This window comes from Zingiber officinale, chromosome 8B (assembly GCF_018446385.1).
Source record: "Zingiber officinale cultivar Zhangliang chromosome 8B, Zo_v1.1, whole genome shotgun sequence".
Lineage (NCBI taxonomy): Eukaryota > Viridiplantae > Streptophyta > Magnoliopsida > Zingiberales > Zingiberaceae > Zingiber > Zingiber officinale.
In genome coordinates this window covers 11,551,614-11,577,176 of record NC_056001.1, presented here as the reverse complement: position 1 = coordinate 11,577,176, position 25,563 = coordinate 11,551,614, and the positions used below count along the sequence as shown (strand labels likewise).

The following is a 25,563-nucleotide window of genomic DNA, read 5'->3' as shown; positions in this document are numbered from 1 at the left end:
TTCGATCCCTTGTGAGATTAGCTTTGTGTTTGCATGTCAGTAGTTGGTTGAAATGGATGGCGTTTGATAAAGAGTTGACGGAGAAGGAAATGCCATAGAACGTATTGAGTGAAGAGCAAGGCAGTGGAGCTCGAATTGTTGTTAAACCAGATTAGACCTCCCGTTCATAGGCTAAGTTTACCAAGTCTTAGAAGTGACGAAATGGGCGATCAGATTGGGTTCAGCAGTCAGCCCACTGCTCCATGTGTCTGGGCTTGACGAGCCCATTAAGGTAGCACCATAGGATTGGAGTATTTGATGAAGATTTCTCTCTTTATCAATGTCGTACGAAAGTTTTCAATTTACAATGCTACAATGGGACGGTTCGGCTACAGTGAGTTTGTACCAAGAAAACATTCCTTATGTTAAAAGGAAAAAAAAAAAAAAACAAAACCCTTCTGAAACCTAGAATGGTCCCTTTGGACCACTCTCTTTCTTCTGCATCAACTGCATAATTATCTCCATTTCCAAAATTTAAAAATTATGATAATCCTGATACAAAGATGAGGAACCGATTCGTCTGGAAGTTGTTTTCAGAAAAAATAACATCGATTTGTCCCTTACATTTGTCTATTTCTCATTCTAGCCCTCTATGTTCCCATGGGTCATCTCTGCACGTCTTCTGCCCACCTTCTATATCAACCTCCACAATGACAATCAGAACAACACACCAACAGAGAGGGAGAGAACAGAGAGTAGTTTAATATAATGTGAGAGAGATTCATAGCTTATGTAGCTGACCATAGCTTATGTAGCTGACCATGGTTTTGAGCGTGTAGGTATCAGAGATGGGAAATTATAGGGTCCGTCTATCTGGTATGATACCAAATTCTTGGCTCTACAAGCTTAAATTTTTAGGCAGAGCTACGAAAATGCAGACTAATTCAGCAACTGCACCTCCACTGCAACACCCAGAACGGAAAGACTACCTCCTCAACAGATCTTCCTCCTACATCCCTAGCAAAGGAAGAAATCCCGCCGCCACTGATCTCGCAGTCCAACCTCCGACGGCCAAATCTTCTTCGAACATGGGAAGAAAGGATTCAGAACTGTGCGTCCATCCAAATTCTTCTGTTTCTGACTTAGAAATAGCAGCGATTAAGCTTCCGCCTATAGTGACCGAGCCAAGGAAGAAACAAGTGCCGGTGCATGACACGAAGGATACAATTGACAAGAGAGAAGAAAGGAGATCGGCTTCGGGATCGATTCGTTGTCGGACTAAGCAACGACGGAAGAACTCTCCAAGGATAGCGAGGAGGACTGCTGCGAGCCCAGTACGAGGGACAAGAGCATTGAGCGAAAGCATGGTGGTCGTCAAGACGTCGTCAAATCCACGTGGGGATTTTATGGAGTCGATGATGGAGATGATCATGGAGTACAGAATTCGAGAGAGGAAAGATTTGGAACAGCTGCGCGCATGCTACTTGTCGTTGAATTCCATGGAGTTTCACGAAGAGATCAACAAGGTATTCGAGCATGTTTGTTTTGTTCTCACTGATATAATTAATTTGTGTTAAGCAGCAATTAGAGGTCCTGTGAATTGATTGTTTGACTAATGACTAGTGTCATAAATAATTAAGAAAAAGTAGGCGTTTGTCAATGTTTCCAGTTTTTCATTTTTATATAAAAAAATTATATGCCAGAAGAAAGATGCATGAGAACTTTTGGAAGTCCTCTACGTGAAATCGCATTTCAAAATATCACTCGTATTGCCTTCAGAGAAGGTCGCAAACAGGGTGAATAGACTGTGATTGATTGAAGTGATAGACATCGTTAAGGAAGTTGTGGATAGTTTATTGAGTTCCTCTCTCCATCGTAAAGAGCTAGGTAAGTTGAAAAGATGAGGAACATATTGTTTTGAAAGTCCTTTTCTATATTGACCTTTTAAAAATCTTGAGTGGAAGAAAACTGTCTTAATTAGCTGCAGAGAAAGGATTGAGATCGAGAAAAACTCCATCCGCCAAAATAGGAAGACGCAGATTCTCCACAGAACTAAAACTCGAAATAATTTTTTCATCCTGGACCATTAACAGAGGGTTAGTGGGCTAGTAGTAATTAGACAACATCAAGATCAAGTGGGTCATCTGAAATAAAATTCCACAACGAAGCGCGTACCATCCTCCTTAAGTATAGAGACGCCTAGCTAGATCATCCGCCATCCATTTTCCAACACCTGCATTTGCATCGTTTTTTTTGTTTGCAATCAATCAACAATTGCCACATTTTAATTTGTCACGTTCTGTGCTCTGTAAAAACATAAATATTAAATTTTTTCGATGAGACCTAGTTAGTACATCTAAATAAATTTCTAATAACAATGGCGATGATAATTATTAATTTTAACCAAAACAGGGTACCATGCTAAGTATTAGTGCCACATTCTCCTCGTGAGATGATATGTGTCCAATCACGTGTAAAAGTTGCCGGTAAGTTGTCATGATCATCATTAAGAAGAGAAACAAACCGAGCATCGCTGCCATCAACCAGGCTCTTTTCATGACAATCTGTATACCTGCCATGGTCCAATAAATTTGTCATACACAGCCTTTCTCCAAGTTCAGTATTAATCTCCTGTGGCTAGCTGGTGCATTTATTCAAGACGTGAATCAGTAGTTATCAGAGAACCAACATGAGAGTTATATTCAGTTTAGTCTATCTTGTATTCATCAGATTAAACTTTCTCTGCTGTTAGTAGCAACCAGCTGGAAGAAGCACAACAAATTGACAGTGGGCATCTCATGAAACTGGCACTGAAAACGCAGCCTCAATCATCATCATCATTAAAGGCCTGCATGGGAATCAGCGTTTAGGCGTGAATGTGGATTGGATGATGAACTCATCGTTCTACAATTACATGGTGAAGCACAGGGTGGTCTCCTCTGTTTGTTTTAGTTGATAAGGTAAAAGGCGAGTGGGAGTTTAACTTGTTTCTATATATTCAGAAATGTGAAAAAGAGAGTAATAATAATAATAATAATAATAATAATAATAATAATAATAAAATTAGATTGGATAATGTTAAATATGGGATTATCGGTTCAGTCCTATGAAAGTTTTCTATTTGTCATCAGGATAAATTGAAAAGTACTTACGACAGGTGGTCCAGAAATCAGCATCTCTTAGTTGTAAGTCTCATTTCAAGGAAAAATTTCTATAAATACGTCATATCTGGAAATCAAATCGTGGATACCTGAGAGATAACTGAGTACCATTACTATTACATCATAACTCCGAGAGTAAAAAAAATGATCAATCAGGCTCGGTAACATCGAATCTGAGGTGACCAGTCCGATCTCACGAAAACTTTCTACCGATCATTAAGATAAATCGAAAAGTATTTACGACAGATTGTTCAAAAGTCCATCATCCCTTTGATTGTAAGTCATGTTTAAAGAAAAAATCTCTATAAATATAACGTAATTAGAAATTAAATCGTGGGTGCGTGGAGAACATGGCGTAGGTTAATTATACCGATTAAGGTAACTTAAATGCATGTTAATGTCAAGGGCACTCGAATGGTCAGCTCCACTTTTACCGAATGTCTTTGAAAGAAAATAAACAGCTGCAGTCATTCCTCCTATCAATTGTTCGACATCCAAATATTTAAACATGTTTATTAGTTTACTTCTCCTGATGCGATTCATCATCAACTTTGTTGGATCACCTTAATCTAACAACTTCAAGCATTTGAAGTAGGGGGAAACTATCGATTATCATTTTAAAGCTTCTTTATGAGTATTAAAAATATCTTTTTCTCCAGTATTCTATTTTTTTTCAATTTATCTCGTAGTTAACACCAATAAATTAAACTGGTTATCATCTTTTTAATGTTTTTGCTCGTTTACGTCCCTCTAAATTATTTGCTAATACCTTTTTAATTAGTCATCAAAGTCCGTATATATTTCGTAAAATACTATCGTACGTCATCGCTCTCCTAATCAAACAAAAATTTAATCACATGTTAAAAATTAATATTAAAATTTTAAAATATGTGATATTTATACTCATTTAAATTTTAATTAAGATTTAATTATAATCTGACAACAAAAGATAATAAACAGTTATAAGAAATTAAATTTAAATTTAATGATAGCAGACGTCTCCCTACATAGATTATGAAAAGAGATAAATTTTAAAATTAATTTATAATCGATTACTAAATAAATGACTAAAGAGTGGGAAAAAATAATATAATACTAAATTTTAATTTAAAATTCAAAGTTAAAATATGAATAAATGTTTATGATTATTATTCACTGAGCATATAAATTAAATATTTAATTTTAAATTAACAAGACATTATGTCAGGACAAAATAGACAAGGACATTAGGTCAGAACAAAATAGACAAGGACATTATAAAAGAAAGTTTTTTTGATAAAATGAAAATTATTAGTTGAAAATTGCAAAAAAAAAAAAAACAATTACTAAAACCACAAATGTGATCATTCTTAAAGGAATGCTAAAGGCTACAATTTAAAGACCATTAGGCATTGTAAGCTCATAAAATAATAATGTAGAAACTGATTTCTTAATTTTGCAAAGCAAGTTGATAATTTTGAAACCTAAAATTATATTCTGAAAATCCAAAGGGTGAAGAACGCAAGAAAACTATTTTTTTGCATTTGTTTTTAAGTTAACATAACTAATCCAGTTTGAAGTTGTGTTTAGGTGGAGCCGTAGTATGGTAACAGGCCAAATTGTGGCCACCATATTTGCCTCTTTCTTCGTAGTTTTAGGTCCAACCAGACCACCAAACTAAATAGTGTTTATTAAAAGATAGTAGAAAGTAATTGACTATATTAGAGTGAAAGGAAAGGAAAACTCAAATCATTTTGGTGCCATCGTAACCAAATAGCATAATCTAATCCCACTGCACAGAAAAGGGATGATGGTCTTTGAAAACCAGAGGTCCCTGTATAGATTTCAGAGCGCACGCGATTGAGAGTAGACGAACAGCACAACTATAGTGAACCCTGCTGCTCACTGCGATCAACTTCAATACCCACGTTAAGCAAGCAACTGCAACCCCGTGTCATTACTAGCACTCTCAAGCCAAACACCATAGAGCTCATCGGAGAATAACACAAAATGTATCTGCAAGCAGAATTTATCAGGATATTATTTAGCTCAAGTAGATTACATCACAGATCAACAAAATGAATCAGATGATCAATTTCTATAAAATATCCTTCACATCACCTTGAAATTTAGGAGTTGAAGAATTACAATTTACACAAAAAAGGAATATGAATATCTTAAGAAGGGGTGGACACTTTTATAAGATCTAAGTGCTTACCACAATAAACAAATTATATCAACTATTAGATGTCCGGAATACACGGTTCTTATCCCATCAATGATCTCAAATTTTGTGTAAGATTACATCATTTCACATATTTAAACTTTTAAGTATACCTTTCATTTTTTATTAAGTTAGAATTTCTTTGATCATGCATCTATCTTCACCCCTTCAATCTTAATTGATTCTGCGTAGGTAGTCATAAAATTTGTAATTGACATACAAGATGATCTTTGAACTTAATAATATTATCTTAGTATGTTTTTTCAGATTCAAATTCTAGGAAAGCTACATTGAACAACTATAAGATATTAGTTTTTTTATAAAAAAAATAATTATTCTAATATCAAACATTTATTTTAGAATTTCATTTTAATTACAGTAATTTACTATAGATATTATTTTACAATTGTTTAATATTCCATAAAATATATTTAATAGTGTCATATTCTTATAGAGCTATCTTCTAGTCTTGCTTTGTAAATATCTCATAGTTGACAATAAATCCAAGCTGTATAAAACCCCTTGCCTGCAAATATTTCCATCCATGAAACTTGAATAATTTTTCAATTTTTTTCTTTTCTTGTTGTGATGTTGTTGTATTTAATGCATTCAATTCTAGTCTTGCTTTGTTTAAAACCTTTAGTTTTAACTTTTCACAATCAACAATTGGGCAGTCCGGTGCACGAAGCTCCCGCTAATGCGGAGTCCCGGAGAAAGGTTATCGTACGCAGCCTTACCCTACTTTGCAAGAGGCTGTTTTCGAGACTTGAGCCTTTAGGTCACACGGTATCAACTTTACCGTTGTATCAAAACTCCCCTTCTTTCAAAATCAACAACTCAAGGTTCAAATTTATTCTATCTAGCCATTAGCACAATATTGTCAGTTAGCACCAAGTACAATATCAAAATGCTAACATTCATATTCCATGTGATTGTTAACAATTTCAAGGCATCTATATAAAGAGAACAAAGTGAAACCAAAAAATAAATATCGAAGTACATAACTGTAAAAGACATGATTGACGACTTTTACAAAATAAGCATATCTTTTTTTCTCCATAAAAATGAAAGTATAGTCCATTTCAAAGAGTATGTAACAGCACATCTACCTCTTTAAAGGCATCAGGGAACTCTGTCAACACTGATATAGCAATTCTGGAAGCCTCTTTGGAAGGATATCTTCAACAAGATAGAATGAAAAATCAAAAGGAAACGTGAGCAGTTAAACTTACACAAGCATAAATGGCTAAAATAGATACCTGTAAACACCACAAGATATGGCTGGAAAAGCAATGTATTGAATATTATTCTCCTTAGCAAGCTTCAAGCTATTTCTGCAATGGAGAATGGAGATGATTGAGTTTTAAAGTGATCGAGCATGTTTTAGAACAGACATCAATAGCTAAGGGAAGTTGACTTTGCCTGTATGCATTACTGAGGGAAACCTCAGGGTGCTCATCTTTATCATAGATGGGACCAACAGTGTGTATCACATGCGAAACAGGTAATTGGAAAGCTCTGTACATTTAAGTCATTTCGTCGTAATTGACAGGGTAGGGTTAGCATGCAACAAACTATTTCATTTAACAGAAACAAAACCTACGGAGTGATTCTGGCTTCTCCTGTGGGGCAGCGTACTCCTCTGCGGACCTCTGGTACCTTGCGACACGCATCAAGAAGTTCTGGGCCAGCAGCTCTATGTATAGCTGATAAAAAAGGTCCAGTTTTCAAAAAAGGAAAAAACAATAAAACAAAAGGAGAAAGGATGAACTAACATCCTTGACAGAATTTATACGCTTACCTCCATCCACACCACCACCTCCAAGCATTTGTTCGTTAGCTGCATTTACCTGAAATTTTCCCATCAATTATTTGCAAGTTGCAACTCAAACAGTAAAAACTAAAAGGTGAGACCTTATTTATAATGCTATTGTCTTCTATAACATTAGAGGAAACTTATTAAATCTGACAAAAATGCATCAGATGTTGGTTACCAATCTACAACAGCAAAGTAAAAACAGAATTCAACTACTTCTAAAAAAACAGCTAGGACTTGACTCTAATAGAGTCAAAAGTTTGTCTCTCTAATTGTATCAAACAAATTCTCCTCCATGCTATCATGAAATCAATTCTTCAATCATTTGTCGTTTCAGGCCACTAGTTATCCTATACACAAACAATCTGCAACTTCCAAAAAACAAAATCATAACCAAACACAATAAATTGTGGAGTCGTCAATTCATCAACATGACTTGAAGCCACCAGTTCCCTATTTGAAAACAATCTGAAAAATAAGGCATCACAGAGCAAACCACAACGAAGGCAATATTTTCTCCTCCAAACTATGTGTGCACTTTATGGTGAAAAAAAGTTGTGGGAAAAGTTACTCCAGTCAGAACAAACTACAACCTCAATGATAGTGAAGTAAAAATGAAAAAAATCATACAAGCATAAATACTGTATATACGAAGTTTAATGAACTCCTGAGAAACAGGCTGGTGCACTTTAATGTTTCAATAATACTTCATAAACTTGACCATGGAGAAGCCCAAGTATTTTCATTAAGAGACAAAGAAATCAATATGCAGCAAAATATTAATGATAGTAAAGCATAGTTCAAAAAAATATATACAGACATGTTTTCCCTGGAGCATTCAGTAAACCAACAAGAATTAGGCGGGTTGCATTTCCAACTATATTTCATAAAATTGACAGTGGAACAACAGCCCAAGTTTCTTGGAATAGCTAAGATACAGGGAAAATCAGTATGTATTAAGAAATGAGGAACCAATATATTAAAAGTGGTTCAGCTGCATATGAATATGTATACTTCACCATATCACGTGTTCATCTTTGACACTATAAATAATGTCATTAAAGATTATGTTGACTGCATGTACAAGTATTTCCACTTGTGACCGAACAGAACATTTGTGAACAAACTTGGTACTTGTCTAGGGAAGAACTCACATATGTTTTTTTAAAGGACAGATGAACAAACAATTAGTGTAGGTTTAAACAATCTAAAATAATGTGAGTAAGCTAAGAATGCTAAAGTTGACAAATAAACATGTAAAGCATTCAATGTTTATTGCAAGCATAGCTTGAGAGTTAATAAACAAAATTAACAAACAAGAATCATTACTAATTTAGTTATTTTTTAAGCACGCATTTAATACAATCTAGCACGTATAGTTTAAGTTTTATAAGAAAATTGTATTATTATTTTACACACACAATGTTTTGTTTAAGTATGAATTTAAAATGTATTATATTAATAAAGTAAATATTCAAATCTTATTTATGAATTAGATGCCAGACTTGAATAGATACTATCCTTATGCACTATATTCACTAAAATATTCCCGTGTCACAAAGTTGTAGTGTTGGCTCATAATATTCAAACAAATAAATTAGCTAAAAAAACAAGTCTATCTGCCTAGAATTTTTCTCAAGATGTTGAACAAATTTATAGAGAAGCTAAGTTTCATTTTTTACAATGCTTAATTATAAGGTTATTGGCTCCAATTAAGCTTGCTGCTCAACAAAAGCATAAGCACTGTGGAGCTAGATAAACATTATAATAAACAGTTTTGAATACAAATTTTTTTGGCTTGGTTGAGTTTGGCTCAAGCTTGTTTTTCTTTTTAATGAACACAATGGCCTGATTAACCTTGGTTTACTTCATTTCCAGCCCTACAAATATTTCAATTGGTTCAATGAAACCAAGATAATTTATTCTGATCAACCAAAAATTGTTTTTATAGGAGTTATTTAGATGGAGAAGATGAATAATCTAGTTAATAATTATCTTAATTAAAAAAACAAACAGACACAATGAGAAGAGAAGAAATCTCTTAGTTGTGAGTATGCCTCTGGTGTGAGCAAAAGAAAACTTTCACCTTTAAGCCATTCATTGAAAGGTGTCACTCAAGCAATATAGTTGGACCATGGCTGAATCATGTTTGATTAGGCCAAATTTCTATTTAAAATAGAACATAAGAGTAATTAGAGCTCATTGCTACTCAATGGAGAAAAACGTCAGCTTCAAAGTGGAATCATAAGAATCAAATTTGTAGTCTTATTAGTGGTTTCCCATTTTGTATGTTTCCTTTATCTCTTTATTTTCTTCCCAGAATAGCATTTGGATAGCAAAAATCAACTGAATGAACTGCACAAAGATTTGAAAATCTAGAATGCAGCAACCACATGCCAAACTACCAAAGCCGCAGCTTTTGGTTGTGCTAGAAAACATCATCTTCCATAAAACAAAGTGATGGGACTACACCATCACATACAACAATGTGTATTTTAAGTTGAATGAGATTTATCAGTATTTGTTTTCTAATATTCTCCTTAGTCTCAGGAAGTTGAGCTGCTCAAACTGGTTGAAAGAGATCCTGATTCCTTCAATGTGTTTTGCACCTGATATCAACAGTCATATGATGCCAAATACGATCTCTAGTCTGTCGCATTGTGGCAATATCTCAGACGTCATATGGGAAAGCCGTGCCTCCTAAGCATGATGCCATGATCTGATTACTCGGGGAATGACAATGTCTTCCCACGAAGGGCACTAAACCTTTGCGCTTGTATTATGCAACCATATGCAATTAAACAAATATAGAAGTCAATACTGAAAACAACTCACTTCTCGGTACCAGGTCTGAATCTCAAAAAGATCTTCCTTAACGACACTAGCCTAGCGGAAAAAAATCATATAAAAGAGGACAACAACAATTGATATCACTGCAATAAAAGAAAATAAATGAATTCAAATAGATGGTCGAAGATTTCGCGATACTCACGATCGCATCGGTCGATCCGTCCACGGACCACTCAGTGATATCCCCTTTCTGGATCTTAAGGACGCTCAACGGAGAGAACTGGAAGGTTATGACAGATCCACCGGCGGATGAGGACGAAAACCCTACCCTAGCCGCGGCCGAGTCGGACGCCACCTGTTCCATGATGCTTGAGGAGGGGAGGAGATTGGGAACACCGGTATGGCGGTATAGCGTTACGTCCTCAGAGGGCTCTCGACAAGAAGTGGAACCGAGTGTTATTTTTCTAAATTCCGCATTTAAAAAAGAAACATTTATTCAATCTCAAAGTTTATCTGTCTGTGATGGTGGTCCTCATACACAATTTTTAAAATACTCCTAAAATTTTAAAACTCTTGCTCTTCTCTCCCAATTATTACACGGTTACTTTCTTGCCTGAAGAGTGATACGGAAAGCATGTGGAACACACCTCTAAATGAATTTTTAATTTCAATTTTCCACATTTTAAGAGGTAATTACACTTAGCCGATAAAATAAAAAAGCCATACTAATTAAATCTGAATTTTGGGTATGTGTTTTATTAACCAACGGACTCGATGACCTGCTCGACCGTTGTTGGCCCCTTCTTGCAACTTCATCGAGTTCCGCCAGTTGCATCTTACGCTCTGTCATGCCGCTTCCAACAAGCTTCCCTGCGCTCCACTCAACGCACCTCGAGCCTTGTCCTTTCATCTCTTCACATAGTACGTCCAATCAGGGACGGATTCAAAAATTTAAATATGAAAAGATGATTATTATGTAGAACAAGAGAGTATTTTTTATCTTCACCGTTAGAATCCCATAATATTAGGGGTTCCATAGCCGATAAGGGAGAGCTCTACTTAAACCTCTTAAACCAAATACAATAAGTCCAAGATATATATAATTATATCGTCTTAAATAGAGGCTTTTAACAACTTCTTCTGTCATTAGACTAAGTTTAACTTTATCTTCATCTGAAAGATGAAGAGCTTCTTGTCTATGATGGCTATACATAGAAGTGGAGAAATTTAAAATTCCTTGACTATAGAATTTTTATGGATTTAACACATTTAATTGTTCATTTGAAAAGATAGTCAAGTCTTTATCTACATCAATAACTTCTTCTAATCTAAGAGGTTCTAAAGAAGAAGTATTATTTCTTCTGGTTATAGTATCTAACCAAGAAGAGGAAGTATTAGCTTCCATCGATCTAACATATCGAGAAGCTCTTGAGAAGGGTTCAATTTTTGTCAGACTCATTGGGTTTATATGTTAAAATTTTAGAAATAACTAATGGTGTTTTAGGAGCAATTTTTCCGAAAGATAATTGACTAAGATCTTTAGTAAATTTTACAACGACTTCTTTTATTTCATAGGTCCAAAGTTACCAACAAGATTATTGTCAAATTAGAGAAGTTTTGATTCTACCAAGGTTAAACGATAATGAAGAGAGGTAAGGAGAGCTAAAATGATATTATTTTGTTGTATCTGAATTTGATCTCTTTTTCCAGGAAGATCAATATCACAATAACCATCTTCTTTTGTGGTTGAAAATTGTCTTGTATATTCTACAACATCATCATAATATGTATTTTCATATTTTAGTTTGTTCATTTATATTTAAGTTCCTCTAATATGTGGTTTATTTTATCTAATTTTTCGTTGATTTGAGTTCTATTACTAACTATCAAGTCTTTTGATTGTAACAAAAGTTGTTGGGTGTCTATTTCGGAAACAGGTTTTGAAGTTCGTGACTGTTTTAAATAATTAAGATTTCTTAATACTTCGGATACTAGCTTTTGTTATTGGAGGGAGATAGTAAGTAGATATTCTATCTTATGTACTATGAGTTTCTAAAGAAAGGCCAAGACTTATAAGTAGATCGGTAAAGTATTTAAATGAAGTTGATCATAATGTAAAAGATGACCAAGTTGCTTACTTCGAATATAACAAGTATGCTTGTTTATGATCTAAAGTGATTATATTTCTATGTTGTAAAGCAAGATCTAAGTAATCAAGTTTCTTAAAAGAGGTAGAGGTTGTACACATACAGGTTCACCAAGTCTCTTGGCTCTGATACTAACTCGGGCTTCACTTCACTTCACTTACTTAGGGCTTCACTATATTTTTTTTAGCTTTTGTATATGATGTACGTAGTGGTAGTTTTGCTTTTCTTAGAGAGTATAAGCCTTTAGGTAATTGTGTAGTTTTTCTATATCTCACTAGTGAGTCTCACCTAGTAGAGAGCCTCTAGAATCTTTGTATAACTCTTGGTTTCATACCCTGGCTCTTCAGATCTTACTGTAGCATTCAAGCTGTTTTGCCTTGCTTAGCCAATTTATAGATCCAAGAACTACAATTCTACCTTCTCTCTTAGTTAGTTATGGATGAAAGCATCCAAGAAGGACTAAAGACTATTGATATAGAGCAACTAAACAAAAACCTTAAGACTTAGAAAAAGAGAGTTACTCAGCCATAGAATAATAGAAAATTTATTATTACAAACTTGCTTAACTGATAATTAAAAAGAGTACTTACAAGAGATTATACTGCTGAAAGAGAGAGAGGAATTACAAGCTTCTTGAACACTTATTGCTTACAAACTTTCGATGATTCTTGTATGAAGAGAGACTATCTATTTATAAGGGTTGAGAGAAGAAACTAGAAGAACTACGTGGTTGATAAGCTTTGAGCCTGTTGGTGTTGTATGAGCTCAGGGCTTACGTTCTTGAGTTTGTTGACATAAGTGCTTCCGTCATGAGGATTAAATGACATCAGTGCTTCCGTCATGAGGAATAGTGACATCAGTGAGTTCGTCAGATTTCCATCATGTTGATTAAGTTTGCTTCTTCTACGGAGCCCATAGAAGGTGGTAATGTAGAAGTAGAGGCTATGGATGGAGTTTTCTACTTGTCTAGCCATGCTAAGTTTTTCTTATGATAAAACTGGCATAAGTTTTGATGCTGAGTAGTATAAGAAAAAGGAAAATGAATTGTCCCAAATGTTTTTGGCCAGTAAATTTTTTCAGTGAAAGTTTCTCCGGTCAAACTGTATTCAGTTGGATCTTGGTAAGGATCTCATAGCGAAGCACTTCCTTGAAGGGATGCTCTCCAATATTTTAACTGTTCGGACAATGGTTTTGGGGAGAGTCATTCTTTATCTGGATGAGAGGGATAATCTTCAAATGGAAGTAATTGTCAATTAAATCCTTGTACATCAAGTTTAATGACATATCTGGCTAGTTCAGTTTGTGTAGAGAGTCACTTAGGAGGAGAACTATCAAAAGTGGCTAAGATAAAAGTTTCTTTTTCTTCAAGTAAATGCTAGATAAGTCTTCCAAGTGTTTGTGGTAATAAGGGAATAGAGTCTAATTCTTATATCCATAATTGGTGTAGAAGGTCGTAAATCATAAGTGAGTCTGGAGTAATAAGTCTTCCTCTATAATTCTTTCTTTGAAATTTTTCTAACTGCATATTTGACTGTCTAATTGAATATAACAATTGACATCTATAGCCTAACTTTGTAGGCTGAGAGCATTGCGGGAATTTATTTGTACATGGGATTTTGTCAGAGTATTCTTCGGTATAAGTAATCATCATCCCTGAGGTAGGATTTTGATTAAACCAGTTTAAAGCATTTGCAAGTTCTAAGAAAGTTTTATAAGATGAAGTATCTCCTAATGTTCGTAAATACAAAGTGATATCTTCTGGAAGGGCTTTGAGTGAGAAGAGGTTATCCTTCTTCTTTTGACCCTGAAGTACTTCTAAAGACTGATAATGTAGTGGTTTAAGTGGTACAGAAAGAAGATCTGTATCTTGCTTTGTTGGACTAGTAGAAGAAGTGGATGCCATTACGTATGTTTTGTCTTCTTGTATTTTGTTGTCCAAGTGAAGTGATGGGCTTATTATAAAATTAGGGCCCAATTTTTCTCGTAGTAAATCATATGTTTCATTAAGTAAATAAACTTATAAGGAGGTTTTTCTTCTTATGGCAATAACACTTTTACTTCATCCCAAGTAGCATAAAAGCCTGCATAAGGTCCAGAGAAAATAGCATAGCAAGAAAATTTCTTCCCGAGTGATTTTTGAATTGTTGTAAGGAAGTAATTAAAGATAGCATTAATGATAGCTATCTTTTGACTTGCTATTCCTGGAGAAGTAGGAATATTCCAAATATTGTCAATTAAGCATTGTTGAATGCTATCAAGTTGAACTCTAAGAGGGAACTCAAAAGTATCCCCTTTCTCAAAGAATTGAGGAAGTTCTTAGTTGCCAAATTTCATTATCTTTTGATAGTCATAAGTATGAACTCTTTTCTGTATATCCATAACTGTAGAAGATGTTAAGTTGGTAATCTTGATAAAGTATCAGCAAGTGAATTAGCACTTCCTTTAATATGTTCCCATTAAATTTCAAGTCATTTATTAAGAATAGCATCAGTAAATTTTATCCAGCGTTTAGAACCTAAGCCTTTTGTTTTACTTCTTTTGTCTATTGGCTATATTTTACTATAGCCTCACAATCAGTTCTTATCGTAATTTCAGGATTATTACAAATAAATAAAAGGAAAGCTTCTAAACAATAAATGATTGCTAGTAATTCAAAATCTAAGGAAGTAAGTCTCCCGTTTTCTTTATATTTTCTTGATGCATATTTGCATAATTGTTCTGAAGTTTTGGGGTCATACTTAGATTTTTTTTTTTACTAAATAAAGCTCCTCCTCATCTTGTTTCACAGCCATCTGTTTCAATTACTAAATAATCAGTATATAGAGATAAAGTTAAGTGCGGTAATTATTAAACCATTACTTTGATTTATTTTACTAAATCTATATATTGTTGATTAAAATATTTTTATCCTGTTTGAGAAGTTTTGTTATACAAAGGTCCACTTATTTTACCAATATCTTTTAAATAGGGTCTTACATAATTAACTAGGCCTAAAAATGATCTAAGTGTTTTGATGTCTTCCATTTTATCAGGGAAGTCTAAGATTTTGCTGGTGATATGAGCTTGCAGTGTTATCTTTCCTTGACCTATAAGACTGCCTAAAAACACAATATAAGGAACTGCTAGTTCCATTTTTCTTCTGGAAATAATTAACTCATGTAGTTCAAATAAGTTAAAAATCATGTGTAAATGTGCATAATATTCTTCCTTCATTTTAGAGAATACCAGAACATCATCAATGTATACACATGTAAAGTTTGTAACAGATCTAAAGATGTCATCCATTTTCCTTTGAAGGGCCTAAGGGGCTACTTTTAGTCCAAAAGGCATAACTAACCATTCAAAATGACCTTCAGGGCAAGAGAATGTTGTCCAGGGAATGGATTATGAATGCATTTTAACTTGCCAAAACCCTGATTTCGTATCAAATTTCGAATAACATTTTGATTTTTGAATTTTATTAAGTAATTGATCTTTGTGTGATATTTTATATTCATCTTCATGACAATTGTTATTAAGTCTTTTATAATTGAAAACTATCCTAGACTGTCCTCTTTTCTACTCAGCTCCTTTATTAACTATAAAAGCATAACTTCTATGTCTGGAATTAGATCATTGTATAGCTTTTAATGTCAAGAGTTGAGTAATATGCATTTTGCATTCTTCTATATCCCAATTGGAGTATTTTAAGTCTTGTACTTTAATAGTTAAGTTAAGATTGATAATATTGAGTTTACAATATACTTTATCTTTTTCCCAATATTTAAGGGGATTTTCACCAAGAATTCTATTTTTTTCTAGTCTAGAAATGACATCATCTAAGGTGTCTTTTTTGCTAAGTAGGGTATTTAAAAAGGAGGGCTTAAAACTATTTTGATAGTAAGTTTCTGGTTCAACTGAGGCTTCCAAGTCCGGTATATTCTCGTAACTTCCTTTAGATTCGGGGCTCCAAGAGCCAAGTCTTTCTAGTTTTCCTGTAAGGAAAGCATGACTTTAGGTTTCTTGGATTTTTCTTTAGGTTGGTTAGGGTTACAAGGATAGGGTAAGGTAGAGGAAGTAGGATTGCAACTTTCAGCAGGAGGGGTGCCACCACGCAGCCCAGTGCTAACTTTGGAGGGATAAGCAGATAAAATAGGAGAGATAATAGGAGTGGAGAGAAAGAAAACATAATCTTTAGTGAGTAAAAGAGCTCGATCTGGGGAAATGAGAAAATTAAGGCCGAGAATTAAGGGAATAGATTTATGAGGCGTAGGACATATCCAAAGTTGGGGTAAATGAAGGGGAGAACTAAAAACGCCACAATTGGTAAAGAAACGTAAATGAACATTGCGAACATATTTGTTGCAACTTAATTGTTGACCATCAAATTGAGTGCTAAGTAAAGGAGTATTGGTGTTTTTGATAAGAGAAGAAGGGAGAAAAGAGAGGAGCAAAACTTCGTCAATGGTGGAGGTTTTGGCTCCACTATCTAAGAAAGCATGTAACGTGAGTTCATGTCCTTGAATATTTAAAGTACATTGTACCCAAATATCAAGTGTAAGTCATGTATTACAAATACTAAGAGTTTGGATAAAAACAAATTCAGGATTAGGAGAGTCTTCTAGAAGGGGACTCTTTCCTTTGTCTATGTAAGGGTCCTAAAGATAGCAGGAAGGACTAGGTTCCTCAGGTGGATAAGTGTCTTCCTTAAGAAGGGCAAGTTCTGTTTCTAAGATATTAAGGCGGGTTTCTAAAATAGAAACTCGGGATTCTAATAACATATTTCTCATGCTTTTTCTAACAACTTGTGTTGGTGGAATGATGATTTGAAAGAGGGTATTAAGACATAAATTACAACATTGTTTCTTACAGAGTTTACAAGTACCACGTTGAAGTAGGGAAGGATAATAACCACAAACAAAATAAGGAATATGATCGGAGCCTTCCTTGAGTTGACAATCATGAGTACAAGTTCTTTAATCTGATCGTAGATCTATAGATTTTGTGGTATAAAATGATGATACATAAGAGAGAAATTCTGAAAGTCTTGTAACGTTTCATCAAAAAGTGGGTCAGAGAAAAGATCTTCTTCTAATTCTGAACTATATTGAGGATCTAAGAAGGAGTTAATTAAAGAATAGTCTTTTTGTATTGGAGAAGGGTTGTCTTTTAGATCTAAGACAGAAAAATTGAATAAATGGACGAAGTACTTGAGACATCGTCTTGGATATTGATTAAGTCAAAATTAGTATTGCCTACCACTTCTGCTTCTCTACTATATAGGTTTTTTCTTTCAGGACAGGCTGAAAAAAGATGTCCAAGTTTATGGCATGCAAAATAGGTAAGAGTATTTGTATATGTTTTCTTGGGTTTAAACCTCATCATCTGGCCTAGGGGTGTAAATGAGTCAAGCCGCTCGTGAGCTATTCGAACCTCGATTCGATAAAAGCTCGTTTGAGCTCGTTTAATAAGGCTCGTTAAGATAAACAAACCAAGCTCAAGCTTCACAATATTCGGCTCGTTAGCTCGTGAACATGTTCGTTAAGCTCATAAATCAACTTTTAAATAAAAAAAAATAGTTTTGATATTGAATTTATAAATTTTACACTCTACTTATGAAAAACATAGATAAATATATTAAATTTATTTATTAGAATAAAATTATAAATTTTAACAAGAATATTATAATTTTTTTAAAAATATATAATTTAGTTTTTAATGAATATTTAAATTTATAATTTATATTTATTAAGCTCGTTTAGGCTCGATAAAAGCTCGAATAAGCTCGTGAGTCATGAATATATTCGTTAAATAAAGTTCAAGCTCGACTCGATTATAAACGAGTCAAATTCAAACATCCAAAAGTTCGGCTCGACTCGATTATACCCCTAATCTGGCCCTTGTTGCAGTTTCGTAGAGCTCCGCCAGCCTCACTCGGGGCGCAATCCACCCCTTCTCGCACTGCCAACCTTGTTCGGGAGGGCAGAAGCGATATTTTATCATCTCTCTGCAGAATCTGCGGGTTCCACCCCATTTTGCAAGGAACTCATTGTTATTGATTCAAATTCAGCCTGGTTCCTTTTCTTTCAATATTTTGATGCAAGTAAACGAAGGGAACTCTCTATGAGTTCCTTCTTTTTCCTCTCAAAACCATCAGTCTTAACACAACATTAAAGCTGTAGCTGTAGACCTTAGCTTCAAAGCAGCCACTCTAACAGTGTTAATTGTGTAGCAATTTCAACACAAAAGTCAAATAATTTCCTATATAGATGTTCAATAATATAATATGAGTTAGCCAATTCACTTGGAGTGATAATTGTAAATAGAATAAACTTTTAGGATATTTGAGTGTCACTTCGCCTGACTAATTCTGAATAACGTTTTTTTTCTTTAGCTAAGAGATTTCCAAATCAAACTAACAACCATAATATACATTTTAGAGATATGACGTTGAAGTGCACATATATATCTAATGCACTACTCTTCAATTTTGGACTCTAATTTGATAGCATAAATAATCTCAAAACTTAGAATCTATGATATCCACAACAAACGTCTCAAAAACTGATTTCACTACTCATTTTGTCATCATCTGTAAATCAAACTCCTCATAGTCATAACCTTCAAAAACTAATTAGTGGACATATAGCATTTGTGCACATGCAACGATCTCATAGCAATTAAATTTGTCAATAACTTAAACACACGCATCAGCCCATTTATCACAATGGAAACTGCCATTCGCGAGCTTAGCTTTTCCATAGATTAATGGAGAGTGCAGAGATGCGATTTGGAAGTAGAGAGCAGAGGAGAGGGCCGGCGGAGGTTGAACTGTCCAATTGAATTTCTTGTTTTTTGCTTCAATTATGGTAAAAAGGCGAATATGCTCGCCCCCGGCGTCCCCGTCAATCCGTCCCAGGGCCAACACAGAGGAGGTAAATTACGGACGGCTACTAGCCTTTGGAATAATGATTGTCCTAATAAATGAATAGAGCTTAGCTTTTAGGCAGCACTTGGAATAAATGGCAGCGATTGTCCTAATCAAGTGCGCAATATCGGCACATGCTTTGTTGGGCTACGAGTTCCAACTGCAGTGTGGGTCATCCCAACCACATGCTTGAATTGCAAATCTACCTTTTTCAACAATCCAATTCCTGTCTTTAACTATCAACAAGAAAGACTGGAGACCTTTGAGGTAGAAGACTAATGAAATGAGACTGCACAATTTGTTCAAAGTAATGTGATTCGCATGGTGATTGTCGGCACGTCCCGTTTCAAGTTTGCATTGGTAACAAATTTCAAGCCTAGGTCATACGCTTCCACACCAAACATTTTAAGTACCTTTCCTCATCAGTATGACAACTCCTTTGAAATTTTGAACCTTGAACCCAACGAGATAGGTAACCCCCTCATTTTTCCCAAGCTACTATTGTCGATCTGTTATGTCCTCGCTCAACGAAAGTTACTGACCATTCACGATCAAAAGGTAAAGTTCAAGCATATTAATTGCACAAGCCCTTCTAGCCACAAGAATTAAAGGGTGCCAAATCAGCCACAATATCGGTGTGGTAGCCCCTCTCCAATCATTTGCTACATCATTATCTCTTCGAACACCCGCCACATGGGGCATGCATGCATGCATGGACTCGTTTAAATCAATTTCCTAGTGCAACACCAAGCCAATATCGTAGCCACATGTGCTTGTCCCCAAGCACTTGCCGTGTCCGAAACTCATTGAAACCTTTCCCATTCATTGAACTCGAGGTCCCCCCATGGAGGAAGGAAAACCATACAATCCTTGTCCCTAACCATTCAATTGATAATCAATGTCCATGTTCTGCAACCTTACTCTATATGTGTTCATCACAAAACATCAACACGAAAGGCCTTTGTCTTCCCGATCCACGGCAATTTTTTTTTTTATGTTTGATCTTTAATGCCTACAGATTAAATTCCTAAAGATCAATCTCGCATGTCTCGTGGACTATTTGCAAGGCATAATTTAGGCGCATAGTATAATTATTAAGTTAAAAAAAAATCCCCATGTGCTTTAAGAAACAGTAAAAAAAGAAAAGCATGCACCAAAGATTTTATTTATAAGTTTTTAGTCCTGTAATTTATATTTTTTTTCAATTTTAGTCCTATTATAAGTTAATTTACATTTTTAGTCCTGTAACTTGTAATATTTTCTAATTTCAATTATTTTTCCTCTAAAATTGAAATTTTTCAACGGAAAATGATGGGTTGTAAATTGAATTTGGGGATTTTGATTTTTTATGACCCATGTGCTTTTTATATTCCAACCACAAACTAGACATTTTCTGTTGAAAACTTTCAATTTTGAAGGAAAAAGGATTGAAATTGAAAAATATTACAAGTTATAAGACTAAGAACGTAAATTAACTCATAATAGGACTAAAATTGAAAAAGATGTAAATTACAGGACTAAAAATGTAATTTTCTCGTTTATTATTTGTAAAAATAACGATTTTAATTCATATGGATTTTAGACATATAGCAACCAAAAATCATAGCAACCATGCACATGGTGTAGAGATTAATTAGGTAATTGGATATAGGACACAAAAATGATTAGAAGGATTCGCGACATAAATACAAAGACGCAAATGACAAGCATTAATATTAAAGTGGTGATATATACGTACTTAAGTGAATTGATTGGCCACCCACCTTTTAGGTGTAACTAACACCCTCTTCCAGTTTCAGTCTGTCTTAATCGAGTTTAGTTACGCAATGAGTGGAGAGATATCTATGGACTATGGCTTGATTTACTGCATACGGTTTCGAGCAGGGCCTCATTGCGACGACCATGAATAGTTCTGCTGTTGTTTGGCACCGTCAGCAACTGTTCATGTTCGACAAAGTTAATCCTCTGTCTTCAAAGCATCTCCATACCTAACTTGTAGACAAAGAACCCACGAGTTCAGTCAGGGACCAGTAATTGAAATTAACAAAATAAACTAAACAAAAAGTGTATTTGTTTATTAAAAAAAAGTCGTGTAGTTAGTACAAAGTACAAACAATCCCATGTGCTCCTGATTTAGACGACGATCCTCGACATGCAGGCGAATCGGTTTCGTCAACCAACTTTGTCTCTCTTTTTTCAGAGAAGAGTTAATTAGATGCGTATTCGACAAAACCAATGCCGGCCACTTAATTCCTGAGGGAATGGAGATGGAATAGGCTCGCGAATCACTACTATAAGTACTCCTCCATCCCCCGCTCTTTAGTTCTCAAGGATCTCCTTTCCTCTGCTCTGTTTCCTCATTATATCTCTGTCCCCTTTTAAATTTTAATACACCATCAATGTCGACTAAGTTCTCCCTCGGCAATTCTCTGCTTTTGTTCATGCCTTCCTTCAGCTTCCTGCTATCGGGAGCTTTCGGATACTCCTCCTCCGGGTGGGAGAACGCCCATGCCACTTTCTACGGCGGCGGCGACGCTTCCGGCACAATGGGTAAGTGTATCGAAGTATAGCAGAGATTGTGGTTGATGGCTCATTACTGAAATAACTGAAACAAATACAGGAGGTGCTTGTGGGTACGGGAATCTGTACAGCCAGGGATACGGCACGAACACGGCGGCGCTAAGCACGGTGCTGTTCAATGGCGGGCTGAGCTGCGGATCGTGCTACGAGTTGCGTTGCGCGGACGACCCGCAGTCGTGCCTGCCGGGCTCCATCGTCGTCACCGCCACCAACTTCTGCCCGCCAAACTCCGCCCTCCCCAAAGACAACGGCGGCTGGTGCAACCCCCCGCGGCAGCACTTCGACCTCGCCCAGCCTGCTTTCCTCCAGATCGCGCAGTACCGCGCCGGCATCGTCCCCGTCTCCTTCCGCAGGGTGGCGTGCGTCAAGAAAGGTGGCATCCGCTTCGCCATCAACGGCCACTCCTACTTCAACTTGGTGCTGGTTAGCAACGTGGGCGGCGCCGGCGACGTGCAGTCGGTGTCGATCAAGGGGTCCAAGGGCGGGTGGCAGGCGATGTCGCGCAACTGGGGACAGAACTGGCAGAGCAATTCCTTCCTCGACGGCCAGAGCCTATCCTTCCAGGTCACCACAAGCGATGGCCGGACCCTCACCAGCTACAACGTCGCACCGGCGAGTTGGCAATTCGGCCAGACCTTCGAAGGCGGCCAATTCTAGGCTCTAAATTATTTCCCGGTTCAGAGATATTACTTAAACAGTTAAAAGCTGAGGTTGCTCGATTTAAATTAGCACCCGCCGATTGAGAGAACCGGAGGCCTCGATATAAGAGAGATATTCATCATTTTTATACAGTGATAATGATGAAGGTTGTAGTACGAAGTCGTTCTCTGCAAAGCGTGTCAAGTTCTGTAATACTGACTCGCATGCTTTAAACTTAGTAATCTTAATAATTTATTTAGTAGGTTGTTGGTTGCTGATCGGGTACCCCAATTGTTAGAGGTCAGACGGGCAATCGTAATGTCTGTGAGCTTTTGACTCACGATTACTTGTTAATTGATGCTGTAACTGGATAATTATAAAAATAGGAGTCAAATGACTCTAGTGTTGAAAACCCAATAAAAGACGGTGTAGAACCAAATTTTCTCGATGAGAGGACGAAAATTTCCAAAGCTGGAAACCATTCTCCAGGTCTTCCTTATCGTTAAAAGAGATAAAAACAGAATTCTGTTTTATCTCTTTTAATCGTTTCAGTGTTTCGTTTACCTTCTTCTCTTCAATCGGTTGCACTCGTCTCACCCTCCCTCGAGAATGATCGCCGCCACGTTCTCCTGACTCATTGCGTTACGAGTAGAGCAATCGCTGTAGATCAATCATACTCTCAGTTGTTGGTAAAAGAAATAAAATAAAATTATCAAAATTGACCGGATCAAATTATCAAATCATATTAATATTTAGATTATTCTAATAATTCTATTATAATTATTATCAAAATTATTTTTAAAATAATTCTGTTATTTATTAATTAGTTAATTGACCAAATACTTTTTGAACATTATATATTATATTGTCCTTAGGACAAATATCAATGAACAATATATTTTATTACTCTCATATTATTTCTTGCTCTCTCCCTATTCTTCTTCTAACATGGTATCAGAGTCATCTCTTTTTTTCTTTTTTTTTATCTTCTCTCAATTCCTTGAGGTGGAGATCCTATAAACGACGAATTTTAAATTTTTCCCTCAAGTCTCTTCTTTTCTCCTACGTGTTTTAATTTTCTTATTCTTCTCTATTTTTCATAACAAGCGAAAAATACTTATTTTCTTCCGCTGTCAACCTCTTTGCTTCTCTTTCCTCTTCCTTAATCTCTATTTTTTTTTTTGTCTCCGTGATTTTTCTCCACTACCACCGGACAAGTTTTTTTTTTTACTTTAGATGTCAAATACTTGACGACATCAAAGAGGCTAAAAGCAAAGTTCAAACCGATGTCAGATTTATCACATCGTTGGTCATACTGAAAATATATGCCCTAAAAGACTTGATTGGTCTCGGGTAAAATGTCAAATTTATCTTGGAATTGGACATTTTGGTATTCAATGTCCTAGTCCATTTGACTCAAATTTCATTGGTGGTTCTACAGTCTCAAGACAACCATCTATTTCACAAGTATATTCTAAAGTTCTTTCGTCTGTGCCTAATTGTGGCAAAACCTCAGAGTTTTCATCTACTGATTGGTATATTGACACTAGAGCAACTCATCATGTCACATCAGATTATAATATCCTTACAGATGTAATGTCATATTATGGCTCAGATACGGTGCAAGTAGGCGATGATTCAGGTTTGCAAATTGCTAATCTTAGAAACGCATATGTTCATTTATCTAATCGAACTTTTCACATGCGCAATGTCTTTCATGTTCCATCTATTACTAAAAATTTACTTTCTACACGTCAGTTTTGCCTTGATAACAATGTTATTTTTTAGTTTCATCATAATCATTATCTTATAAAGGATAGAGGAACAAATGCTATTGTGTTTTATGGGAGAATCAAAAATGGCCTCTATTGTCTTCAGAGTTCTTCAATCAAAGCTTTTGTTGGTGAACACACAAAAACACCAGTTTGGCATGCTCGACTTGGTCATCCTTCCCTTCGTATTATTCAATCAATCATTAATAGGTATGATTTACCTACTTCTATTACCTTCTCTCCATCTCATTAATGTAGGGCATGCATGGAATCTAAAAGTCATAAGCTACCGTATTGATCTCTTCATCTGATCATGTTTCTACTTTTCCACTTGAAATAATATATTCTGATGTTTGGGGCCCTGCACCTATTTTGTCTAATCAAGGTTTCCAATATTATGTTGCATTCATTGATCATTTTAGTAAACATACTTGGCTCTATCCTATGAGAAGGAAATCTGATTTATTTGATATATTCTATAATTTTTAAATTCAAGTTGAACGATCTTTTAATCGTAAAATGCTCTCTTTTCATTCTGATTGGGGAGGCGAATATCAAACTCTCTATCGTCATCTTGTCTCTTGTGGAATTGTTCATCGAGTTTCTTGTCACACTCCAGAACAAAATGGCTATGCTGAGAGAAAACATAGACATATAGTTGAAACTGTCTTAGCTCTTCTTCATTATGCATCGGTTCCGCGCAAATTTTGGGATGAAGTTGTTAGCACTGCAGTATATCTCATAAATCAACTTTCTACTCCATTGCTCAATCATAAATGTCCTTTTGAAAAACTTTATAATCAAACCCCTGATTACACTTTCCTTCGAATATTTGGTTGCGCATGTTATCCATGGTTACACCCCTATTCTAAACATAAACTTGACTCTCGTTCACTACAATGTGTTTTCTTGGTTATAGAAATTTGCACCATGGTTATTGTTGCTTGCATATACCAACAGGACGAATTTATATTTCACGACATGTTACTTGTGATGAGTCTCTATTCCCTTTTTCGGTAGCTTCTTCAATCTCTCCTCTAGATACAAGTGGCACCCTCTTAATGCCACCTAATATTATCAGAAGTGATGGCATCCTAGGTCCTGCTCCGGAGCTCTCTAATAACTCTCCTATACCATCAGAATCACATCAGGTTGCTGCTCTAATCTTAGAAGCCTCGCCGATCGAAGATAATATGCTCTCTGGTTCTGGAACCTCGGATAATGCAAGTCCGTCATCTACATCACCATGTCAGTCTACTTCTTCGTCGTCATCAACAAGTGATTCAGATGATAATGCTCCTCGTCGCATGCTTCCGATTAGTGATATTTATGAGCGTTGCCCACCAAATGCAACTCGATATCCCCTTCCACGAGCTCTAGTGGTATCTTCAAAATCTAGTGAACCAACCTGTTTTACACAAGCAAACAAGGGTCCAAACTGGCGTAGTGCAATGGGTACAGAATTTGATGCACTTCTTCGCAATAGAACATGAACACTAGTTCCGCGTACTCCCTCAATGAATGTTGTGGGCTTTAAATGGGTATTCCGTCTTAAGCATCGAGCTGATG

At 35.7% G+C, this 25,563-nt stretch overlaps 3 protein-coding genes across 3 annotated transcripts; 2 read left to right on the top strand and 1 right to left on the bottom strand.

Annotated features, from left to right (window-relative positions):
- Nucleotides 1–911: 911 nt before the first annotated feature.
- On the top strand, nt 912–1,578 carry LOC122013505 (transcription repressor OFP2-like). Its single transcript, XM_042569779.1, has 2 exons — nt 912–1,505; nt 1,561–1,578. The coding sequence occupies exons 1-2, from the start codon at nt 912–914 to the stop codon at nt 1,576–1,578; spliced, it is 612 nt and encodes a 203-aa protein (XP_042425713.1).
- A 3,240-nt stretch (nt 1,579–4,818) lies between these two features.
- Nucleotides 4,819–10,422, bottom strand: LOC122015134 (macro domain-containing protein VPA0103-like). Its single transcript, XM_042571862.1, has 7 exons — nt 10,152–10,422; nt 7,145–7,193; nt 6,947–7,049; nt 6,766–6,861; nt 6,603–6,677; nt 6,453–6,522; nt 4,819–5,135 (listed from the first exon to the last, which is right to left on the bottom strand). Exons 1-7 carry the CDS (start codon nt 10,311–10,313, stop codon nt 5,049–5,051), a joined length of 642 nt encoding a protein of 213 aa, XP_042427796.1. The 5' UTR covers nt 10,314–10,422; the 3' UTR covers nt 4,819–5,048.
- A 10,896-nt stretch (nt 10,423–21,318) lies between these two features.
- On the top strand, nt 21,319–22,644 carry LOC122015133 (expansin-A4-like). Its single transcript, XM_042571861.1, has 2 exons — nt 21,319–21,553; nt 21,624–22,644. The coding sequence occupies exons 1-2, from the start codon at nt 21,403–21,405 to the stop codon at nt 22,238–22,240; spliced, it is 768 nt and encodes a 255-aa protein (XP_042427795.1). The 5' UTR covers nt 21,319–21,402; the 3' UTR covers nt 22,241–22,644.
- The last annotated feature ends 2,919 nt before the right edge of the window (nt 22,645–25,563 follow it).